Source organism: Balaenoptera musculus, chromosome 15 (assembly GCF_009873245.2).
Source record: "Balaenoptera musculus isolate JJ_BM4_2016_0621 chromosome 15, mBalMus1.pri.v3, whole genome shotgun sequence".
Lineage (NCBI taxonomy): Eukaryota > Metazoa > Chordata > Mammalia > Artiodactyla > Balaenopteridae > Balaenoptera > Balaenoptera musculus.
In genome coordinates, this window is record NC_045799.1 from 78,708,094 (window position 1) to 78,718,100 (window position 10,007).

Here is a 10,007-nt window from a genome sequence, read left to right on the forward strand (position 1 = left end):
GCGGCCAGAGTTCAAGCCCCAAACCCAGCACGTCACGAGCTGCGGGAATGTGATTCCAAAACTCAGGCTCCGACTCCCGCAAGAATTCTGCGCGGGGAGGGGCCGGGCGGAGCTTAGCAGGGCGGGGCCAGGGTATTGGTTGGCTCCGCCCAGGGCGTGGCCAGGTGCGGTGCTCTCGCCTGTGGGCGTGGTGCCCACAGGGTTACGTAGTGACGCAAGGGGCGGAGCCGGGGGGGGAGACAGTTTTCCGGGATTACGTAAGGAAACGTGAGCGAAGGAGGAGCGCTCCGCGATAGGGGGCGGGGAGAAGGCGGAGCTCCAGTCGGAATTGGGCGGGGCTGTGAGCGAGGCGGAGCCGGGGGACACCACGAGGTGCGCGCCGGGTAGGAGATCCAGGAGATGCTCCGCTGGGCCCGCGCCTGGAGGCTCCCCCGTAGGGGCCTGGGCCCCTCCAGTCCCAGCTTCTCCAGAGTGCCTGTCGCACCCAGCAGCAGCCAAGGCGGCACCGAGCCAAGGTCAGTCAAGGGTGTCAGGTGCAAGTTCGTCCTTCGCCCCTCCCCCTCCAGTCCGACCCAGATGGCTCCACTTCCTCCGCTTGGGCCCGCCCTCTCCCAGGCCGCTTCGCCACCCGGCTCAGACCCTTCCCCTACCCTTGCTCCTCCCGCCAGGCCGGTGCCGCTTTCCTACAGACTTCTGGACGGGGAGGCAACCCGCCCGCCCCTCGTCTTTCTGCATGGGCTCTTCGGCTGCAAAACCAACTTCAACTCCATCGCCAAGGCCCTGGCCCAGCAGACAGGCCGGAGGGTGAGCTTCCGGGGGAGGCGGGGACCCGAGGGAGGCGGGGCCTGGGTGGGCGGGGCCCTAGAGGAGGCCGAGGTGTGGCCAGCTTCTCTGTCCTCAACGCTGGGAGTGGCAGGTCCTTCTAGGCAGAAATGAAAGAAGGGATTGACCTTCTAAGGTTGGAGGCCCCAGGGCAGACCCAGGCCCTAGATGAACCCCATTCATTCCCTCGTGCTTTCAGCGATCCAGTCCTTCATTCGTGTTACAGGTCTGCGTGCTGCACCCTAACCTAGGCTCTGCTGTCAGATGCCTAAGCACCAATACCCTACCCTCTAAGGGGGCCAGACCCTGCTTGTTCACCAGGGATGACACGGGGCTTTCCACCTCATACAGCAGCCCGTCCTGCTGTGCTCCAGCTGTTGCCAATTCTTGGTGTCTGCTTTCTCTGGAGTTGCCACCCAGCTAGGCCAAACCTACAGAGACATGATCACATTCCTTGGGCCTTCTGGCACAGTGGCTCCAGGTTCGTCATCTGGGCCTCCAAGGTCTGAGAACTGGGCCTTCTCACCTTTCGGGCCTTTCTTCCCCTTCTGGATCTCCCCCCAACCCCAGGCTCTCCACCTCCCTCAGCCTGCAGATCTGCCAGGCTTTTGGCTATGCCCTGAATGTGGATGCCAGAGCTGCCCGCCTCACCCACTCCCCAGGTGCTGACAGTGGATGCTCGGAACCATGGTGACAGCCCTCACAGCCCAGACATGAGCTACGAGGCCATGAGCCAGGATCTGCAGGACCTCCTGCCCCAGCTGGGCCTAGTGCCCTGCGTCCTCATTGGCCACAGCATGGGAGGCAGGACAGCCATGCTGCTGGCACTTCAGAGGGTGAGCCGTCTCTATCCAGGGCTTCTTCACATCCACTGTAGACCCTGAGTGCCCAGCAGGCAACCTGGAAATCCAGTGAGCCTTGGATGGCCAAGTTCAGGATCCGGGAACTAGGCCTGAGACCTGCTATGCCTGCCCTAAGGTCCCCAGTCTGATTCTCTCCCACAGCCAGAGCTGGTGGAGCGCTTGATTGCCGTGGACATCAGCCCAGTGGAGAGCCCGTCCAGCTTGAACTTTCCAAACTACATAGCAGCCATAAGGGCCATAGACATCCCGGATGAGGCATCCCTCTCTAGTGCCCGAAAACTGGTGGATGAGAAGCTCAGCTGTGTTATCCAGGTAATGCACCCAAGCCCCTGTATGGTGTTGTGGGCAAAGGAAGAGTGGCGGCCCTGGGCCTCACAGGGAGTCCCTCCCACCTGCAACTGCTGGACCCCCACAGAGCATAAGCATGCGGCAGTTCCTGCTCACCAACCTGGTGGAGGTGGACGGGCGCTTCACGTGGAGGGTGAACTTGGATGCCTTGGCCCAGCACTTGGACAAGATCTTGAACTTCCCACCACGACCAGAAACCTACTCTGGGCCAGCCCTCTTCCTCCTGGGTGGAAACTCTCAATTCGTGCTGTAAGCCAGGCTGGGTGGTGGGAGGCGCATACCTGACTTACCCAGCCCCCAGCCTGGGGAGGGCTGGGGTGTGGGCAGGGGGCGCCTGAAAACCCAGAAACACCACTGGGCAGGTGGACTCACATGGCTCTCCATCCCTCCCCACTTGGCCTCCACTTCTCTCCTTCTCTCTCCATCTTCCTACTTTCACCCCCTCTCGGTGGCCTTCTCTCCGGCGGACAGTCCCAGCCACCACCCTGAGATTAGGCGGCTCTTCCCTCGGGCCCAGATGCAGACCGTGCCTAACGCTAGCCACTGGGTCCACAGCGACTGCCCGCAGGACTTCATGGCTGCCGTCCGAGACTTCCTGGCCTAAGGGTTGCTGGCCAGAGGGGACACGAAACCCCAGGCTTCAAGGCCCTGCGGGCTGCTCCTTGTTTCTGCACAGAAGGACTCAGGTGGGCACTGAGAGGGCACGAGGATGCGTGGGGGGTGCGTCAGACCTTAAACTTTAATGAATAAAGTTACTCCTCCCAAGGTCTTGGGCTGAGCTGTCTCACCGCCAGCGTCCCCACCGACTCAGGGTGAATCGGACCCAGGAGGTCCTGGCAGTTCCAGGGTCCATGGGGGCTCCCAGAGCGCCCCTGGACTCTCTCTGCAGCTGACTCTCGACCTGCTGCCTCACCAGCCGCTGCATGTCGTCCTGGGGGCGGGAGAGCAGGTTCAGGGGCCAGGCTTGTGCCCGGGGTCCTGCCCCCTGAGCCCAGCCGGCAGGTCCACCCTACCTCCCAGGCCTCCACCTCCTGCCTCAGTCTCAGCTTCTCCTCCAGAACTTCCAGCAGCTGGGCCTCCACAGCTCGCAACTTGGCTTTGAATATGTCCAGCTCAGCCTCCACTGCCCGCTTCCTGAGGGGGCAGAGAGAGCAGCCTGGGCGTCAGGCCCTGCAGAGCTGGTTCTGGGCCCTGGGGGTGGACAAGTATGGCCACAGCCCCCGCCTTGTGACAGAGTGGGTATTTGTGTGGCTTTTCTTCCAGGAATGCCTGACGTCCCCCCTTCCCCTCCTGGCAGGACAGAGCCTGAGGGTGAGCCAGCCACCACCCTCCCGTCCCCCACAAGCAGCTTCCTCTCACTTGGCAATGGCTTCATCCCGCTCCCGGAGGACCTGGTCCAGCGAGGGCTCTGTCTGGGTATCCCCCAGTGCTCCAGCCACTTGGGATTCTGGGCTCTGTGGTAGGGTGACAGAGGAGGGAGTAGTGGTTTGGGGCTTGCCTGGATGAGGTGTCCCACTTGGCCCTTCCGCCCTGGCCTTGGCCCTGATGCTGATGCCAGGAGGGGAAGGGTCTGAGACGTTCCGTACCTGCCCCCCAGTCTCGTGGGCAGGGGACTGCATCATGCTGAGGGGATAGTAGGTGTGGCCCCTTCCCACCCAAAGGAAAGCAGAGGGGGCAGGGTGTTTGGACCCCCCCGCCCCCAAGGAGGAAAGGAATTCTCACCTGATCCCCAGGAAAGAGACAAGGTGGGTTCAGAAGGACACTTACCCCTCGAGGGCCCCAGACTGAGAGGGTGGCCTGGTGACTGGGGACTCTTGTCGGCGGGGTGGGGCAGGCGGAGGACGTGGCCCTTTGCCCTCCCTTCCTGCCAAGGCACTCCCTGTCAGGCCCCGCCCCGGGTAGGCTGACCACGCCCCTGCCTCCACTCCTGGATCCTGGAACCCTCCAGCCAGGCCCAGAGTTTCCTCACCCGTTCCTTGCCCAGTCATGCGTGCCCCTCACCTCAAGGGGGCGCTCTACTCACATCAGGAGATAAGAAAGGAGTGACAGCCGGATGACGCCAACGCTACGAGACAGGTGCCCCAGTCCCCCATGGTGAAGAGTTGGCATCTTGGAAGCTTGAGTGGCATCACCACACATAACAACCATAACCTTAGCTCAGCAGAAAACAGAAGGGCAAAAGCTTAACCGTTCCTGGCAAACGCCTCCTAACATCTTGAACGGTCCGTCCTCCCTAGCAATATCCTCCAGTATTCCCACAATAGTGCTCATTATTCCTCCAGTATTCCCAACATTCTGATCCTGGAGTGTGGGTGGAGGTGTTGTGCTCTGAGGGGGGGGCAGGGGTAGTCTCAGAATCTCAGTATCCCACACCCCCCTCGATGTGACCGTTGAGAGCACAAGTGACCTCAAACGTGTAAAAGGGCCTCCCCATTGAGAGGCCTTTGCAGCAAGGTTCCATCTTGGGGATTAGACCCTCAACCCCACTCTAAATAGGACATACTTCCTCCAAGACCCCCCAGGAAGCTCCCTGCAGACATGACTCCTGATTATCCGGGTCCCACTCAGCCAGGTGCACCTCTAACAGCCAGACTCCAGTTTCTTTGGTTGAACCCAGGTGAAGAGGTAGAACTGAGCTGAACCCCCAAAAACCCCTTTTGTGGAGGAGATTCATTCAGTGTGTTTCTGGAGGCTGCTCTGTGTCATGATCCAGACAGGACCTCTGCTCTCGGATCTCTGGGGCTAGCAGGCATGAAGCACAGATAGAATCAGAAAAGGGTGTCAGGGAGTCCAGGGACAGTGGGAGCACAAAGGCCCCTCACATCCAGTTACGGGGGTTCCACAGGAGCTTGTCCAGTAATGAATCCCGCAGACCAGCAGGAGTCAGCCAGAAAGGTCTAACACTCATGCCAGGCATTTCTTTTATTTAACTTTTTACTTTGAAACAATTTCAAACTGCTCTTCAATGTCAAAAAAAAAAATATATATATATATATATATCCTTTTAGGGTTAAAAAAACTAATATGGTATCAAACATTGCACCCAGTTGTCACATCTCTCTGGTCTCCCTCAATCTAGAACAATTTGCAGCCTTTCTTTGAATTTTGACCTTGACATGTTTGAAGATTACAGGGAACTTATTTTGTAGACTGTCCTTCAATTTGGGTTTGTCCATTTCTTTCTCACAATTAGACCATTGTTATACATTTTGGGCAGAAATATCACAAAAACGATGCTGTGCTTTTTTTTTGGCCACGCCGCACAGCTTGCGGGATCTTAGTTCCCCGACCAGGGATTGAACCCAGGCCACGGCAGTGAAAGCGCTGAGTCCTAATCACTGGACCACCAGGGAACTCCTGATGCTGTGTTCTTGTATTCAGTATCATTTGGAACCATGACTGGTGCTGGTAATGTTGATCGCTTGATCATAATTAGTAGGTATTGGGGAAGGGAGGTACTTTAAGACTATGAAACATCCTTTTCTTCATCCCACTTTCACCCATAGGTTTCAGCATCCATTGATGTTTCTTGCCTGAATTAATTATTAATACAATGGTTTGCAAATGGTGATTTTCCAATTTTATCATTTCTTCTACATTTATTAGTTGGCCTTCTATTATAAAAAACTTTTTCTTCACCCCCATTTATTTATTCATTTACTTATTTATCAGATGAACTTGTGATTTCCTATTTTATTCAGTAGGTTATAATCCATTCCTATCATTTATTTTGATGCTTAAATTGTCCCAGGATTGGTCAACGGGTGCCCCTTGCTGACCTCTTGTCATTTTGATGTGTCGCATCATTCTTTGGACACGTCCATTCTTTCTGGCTCAATAAGATATTCCAGGTTCATCTTGTTTTTCCCTGCCCCAGCCCTGGAATTAGCCATTTCAGCAAGAATACCTGTTTCTTTTTGGTGGAGAATAATATTTAGAAACCAAGATCTGGGTGTTAGTTGTGCTCAATGCAATTAGGGTAACCTCTACTGCCAGGCCCACTCAGTAGACACATGTTTATATACACACATAAACATACACATTTATACCTATGTTTATTCCTTTATCTGTGTGATGGTTAATTTTATATGTCAACATTACTGAGCCACTGAATGCCCAGATACCTCGTTAAACATTACCTCTGGGCGTGTCTGTGAGGGTGTTTCCAAAAGAGGTTAGCATTTGACTTGGTGGCCTGAGTAAAGCAGGTGGCCCTCCCCGATGTGGGCGGGCATCATCCAATTCATTGAGGGCCTGAATAAAACAAAAAGGCAGAGCAAGGTTGAATTCTGTCTTCCAGACTGTTGAGCTGGAATTGGTCTTCTCCTGCCCTTGGACTGGTATGTGCACCATTAGATCTCCCTGGTTCTCAGGCCTTCTGTCTGAGTCTGGAACTCCACCACCCTGCTTTCCAAGTCTCCAGCTTGCAGACAGCAGATTGTGAGACTTCCCAGCCTCCATAATTGCATGAGTCAATCCCTCATAATAAGTCTCTTTGTCTATATTTATCCTATTGGTTCTGGTTCTCCGAAAACCCGAACTAATACAATTTCCATATATTGAAAAATAGTTTCCATTCAGACCTTAAATTCCAATGGCACAGGGTTCATCCTAGCTTTCCCCCTTTCCAGATTTTTACTTCCTTTTCCCCAATTGTCTTCAATATATTTTATAATTTGTTCAATCTCCCTGTAGGTAGCTAATCCTCTGAGACAACAGGCTGCCCCTGACTTAGATGCCCTCCTTACATGGGGTTGGGTCCGGCAGGGCTACCTTCCCATCCCACTCCAGTGCCATCTGCATGCATGGTCCTGGCTGCCACTGGGCTATCAAACATTTCTAAGACTTTTGTATTCATTCATTCTACAGATATTTATTGAGCACCTACTATGCTTCAGGCATGCTTCCAAGTGACGGACATAAAACAGGAAGATAGACAAAGTTCCCTGACCACCGGAGCTCACGTTCTAGGGAAGGGAGATAGACAATAAACAATAAACAAATAAATGAGTATACCAGGTGGTAAGAAGTGCTGTGAAGAAAAAGAAAGGGCAAGAGAATGATAAAAGACTAGGAGATTGCTATTTTATATAATTCTGTACTACCCTAGGGAGATCACAAATATTAACCTACCACTGAGATGAAAAATAACCATTCTCATGACTTGGAATAATTTTTCCAGCAACAGCATCATTCATGGATTCAAAAAGCTCTGGGTTCCCCTGATGGTTCAGTGGTTAAGATTCCGCGCTGCCACTGCAGGGGGCACGGGTTCATTCCCTGGTCGGGGAAGTTCCGCAAGCCATGCAGTGCAGCCACAAAAAAAAAAAAAAGTTCTGTATTTCCAAGCACAAGTGCAGATGACACATTCGAGAAAACTGTATTAGGGAACTCAAAGGAGATGCTAGGGATGACACGTGACATGACAATGAGAAGCAGAAATGCAAGTGAAGGGTTTGAATAAACCTTCACAAACCGTGAGCGTGGAAAAGAATTGTTTTGAAATAAAGTTATTTGTAAAAATATGTGATTTAAAGTATTTCCATTTTAAATGTTTTCACTAAATATCATTACTAGGGAGCCACTTATTTCATTTGCATCCCTAAATGTTTTAATTAGACTATGGGCCAAATTTCTTTTTTAAAAACCTCATTGGGAAAAGGAGGGCAATGTGTTCAGGCATATAGTCAATTCCATCACAAATACCTTAAATATCACACACTGAGCAGTGAGACTCATTCCCCAGCTGCCTACTGCCCGTATCTCCCTCCTCTGCTGCGCCCCCAGGATGGCTGAGCCCAGGCCTCAAGAGTGAGCTAGAAGATGGCGGGCTGGGGTTGGGGAGTCTGGAAGGGGGAAGGAGAGCTGCCTGCCGGGCAGGGCTGGACTTTGTGGTCAAAACAGCTTGGATTTGCAGGGCTAGGTGGCTTACAAACCATGTCACCCAACCCTCAGTACCTGGTTTGTGTTTACCTCTCTGAGCCTCATCGTCCTCATCTGTGAAATGGAACTAAAGGAGGGCCTTCCTGATAGGGTCACAGTAAGAGTGACCCTTACACAATGGCCAGCACTTTGTACAATAATGGGCCAGGGCCAGACTTCCCAGGGGAGGAGAAAGAGGGAGTAAATCTTTCTGCTGCCAGAAAGCAGCAGAAAAGCCACAACAGGAGAACATCAACAACACACACACACGCACACGCACACACACTCTCCCCAGCCTCAGAGCCTGGGTTGGCTGGCCCTTCCTTCTCTGCACCCCTCACAACTCTGCCCCAGGGACAGAATTCCTGAATTCTACACAAGCTGCCTCCCCTTCCTCCTCCAGACCCCGAAAGCCCATATAATTCCACATCATTGCCTTGTCACTGTCAGGGTGTCTCTCCCACCAGCCCGAGAGCTTCTGGAGGACAAGTAGTGACTGTCATCATCCCAACCTGGGCACACAGGTGCTCAGCGGTGAGGGCGTGGGCAAGGCAACACCGGCCTTGCCCAGCAGGTGGCAGCAGTTCCCAATATTAGGGATCCCCACTCCCACCCTCCCAGCTGTTGGGATGGAAACCCCAAACCGTGCTGGGGCGAGGGAGCTCCCAGACGCCCAGCCTTTCCTTCACTGCTCCTTTATAGGAACACGCCTCATTCAAGCATGCAAGTGTTTACAGCTCAGTCTGCAAACACTTTCTGTGCCAGCCCTGGGGAATCAACAAGAACAAGACCCCATTCCTTCCCTTTATGTGTCCCGATCTAATGAGGGGACAGACACTTAACACACTATATGCACACAGGACAATAGTGCTATAGTCGGGATAAATACAGGCCTTTGTGGGACCACGCAGAAGGAGTCCAAAGCTCATTCTTGGGTGGTCAGGGACAAACTCTTGGAGGAGGTGATGTCTAGGAGGGAAGGACTAGAAGTCATTGGCCAGCTGCATGGAGAGGAGGAGAAAAGAGGGAGGAGAGGGCCCCAGGCATGTGCAAAGGCCTGAGAGGAGGGTGCAGGTCAGGCATTACGGCTGCTCACAGGGTGGGATGGAAGGCGGCCTCCAAGAAGCGAGGCAGGGCCAGACCACAAAGGACCTGGAAAGCTATATTGTGGTACCAGCATTTCCCCCACTCCTCAAGGAAAAAAGGAAACCTGAACAAGTAGAGGGGTGCAGAATGCCAATGTTGGGGCACAGTGATGCCCCTTTAATGAGAGTGGGGACAGGGCTCTACAGAACATTGGTCTGGACTGAATCTCAATCAATTAACCACATTAAAGAATGGAAGTGACGTGTGTTGTGGGGACTGTCTGGTTCCCACAGGGACTGAGCCCTGCTCTCTCACTGTCCATGTCCTTGTTCACAGCTTTGCCCCATTCTCCCTTCCCCCATTCTCCACCTGGCCACCTCCTACTCATCCTTTAAACCCCAAGTCAAATGCCCCACCTCTGCGAAGTGGTCCCTGATCCCAGGGAGGTGGCTGCTCGGGTACTCATGGCATCTTGTGCAGCAGCTTCTACTTTAGCTCCTGCCGTGGTTCTGGCTCCTCCGTCTCTGGCCATCCCTCACCTGTCAGTTTCATCTTCAGCCCTTCACCTTCTTCCATAGACACAGACACACACACACATATGCACACACTTCCCTGGACTGTGGCCCACAACTTCCATTTCCACCCCAAGCCGGACTCCTCCTGCCTTCCAAGTCTCCAGCCTGTGTGCCACACTAACTCCTCATTGACTGTCTGCCTGTCTCCTCTGGATGTCAGGGCAGACACCTTAAATGCTACACATCCTGGTCGGACCCCTCCCCCAGGTGCCAGTTCTGTGCTTATCTGCACATGGTCAGTCACAGGGCCTGTGGCTTCTAGTTCATAATATCTGTCACTGTTTTGTTTTGTTTTAAATAAATTTATTTATTTATTTGTTTGGTTTTTTTTGGCTGCGTTGGATCTTCGTTGCTGCGTGTGGGCTTTCTTTTTAGTTGCAACGAGCGGGGG

The 10,007-nt window shown here is 53.5% G+C and overlaps 2 protein-coding genes across 5 annotated transcripts; one reads left to right on the forward strand and one right to left on the reverse strand.

The window, feature by feature from the left end:
• The first annotated feature begins 326 nt into the window (after positions 1–326).
• Positions 327–2,798, forward strand: ABHD11 (abhydrolase domain containing 11). 3 transcript variants are annotated; one of them, XM_036827521.1, is made up of 6 exons: positions 328–515; positions 669–804; positions 1,485–1,658; positions 1,827–1,997; positions 2,101–2,282; positions 2,589–2,798. In XM_036827521.1, the coding sequence occupies exons 1-6, from the start codon at positions 400–402 to the stop codon at positions 2,635–2,637; spliced, it is 828 nt and encodes a 275-aa protein (XP_036683416.1). In that variant the 5' UTR covers positions 328–399; the 3' UTR covers positions 2,638–2,798. The 3 variants fall into 3 exon arrangements, with proteins under 3 accessions (XP_036683417.1, XP_036683416.1, XP_036683415.1); XM_036827520.1 differs by having other exon boundaries at positions 330–515; positions 2,505–2,798; XM_036827522.1 differs by lacking the exon at positions 1,485–1,658 and having other exon boundaries at positions 327–515; positions 2,505–2,776.
• LOC118882026 (BICD family-like cargo adapter 1) lies at positions 2,764–3,655 on the reverse strand. Of its 2 annotated transcripts, XM_036827524.1 has the most exons (3): positions 3,393–3,655; positions 3,047–3,167; positions 2,814–2,964 (listed from the first exon to the last, which is right to left on the reverse strand). In XM_036827524.1, exons 1-3 carry the CDS (start codon positions 3,653–3,655, stop codon positions 2,818–2,820), a joined length of 531 nt encoding a protein of 176 aa, XP_036683419.1. In that variant the 3' UTR covers positions 2,814–2,817. The 2 variants fall into 2 exon arrangements, with proteins under 2 accessions (XP_036683418.1, XP_036683419.1); XM_036827523.1 differs by having other exon boundaries at positions 2,764–3,167.
• Between the last annotated feature and the right edge of the window lie 6,352 nt (positions 3,656–10,007).

Bases quoted from the DNA above. Each gene is read 5' to 3' on its own strand.
- ABHD11 (XM_036827520.1), top strand. From the start codon at position 400: ATGCTCCGCTGGGCCCGCGCCTGGAGGCTCCCCCGTAGGGGCCTGGGC. The intron at 516-668 runs GTCAGTCAAGGG...TCCTCCCGCCAG, and splicing joins CAAGGCGGCACCGAGCCAAG to GCCGGTGCCGCTTTCCTACA. The intron at 1,659-1,826 runs GTGAGCCGTCTC...TCTCTCCCACAG, and splicing joins TGCTGCTGGCACTTCAGAGG to CCAGAGCTGGTGGAGCGCTT.
- LOC118882026 (XM_036827523.1), bottom strand. From the start codon at position 3,655: ATGATGCAGTCCCCTGCCCACGAGACTGGGGGGCAGGTACGGAACGTC. The intron at 3,168-3,392 runs GTGAGAGGAAGC...CTGCCCCCTCAG, and splicing joins CGGGATGAAGCCATTGCCAA to GAAGCGGGCAGTGGAGGCTG.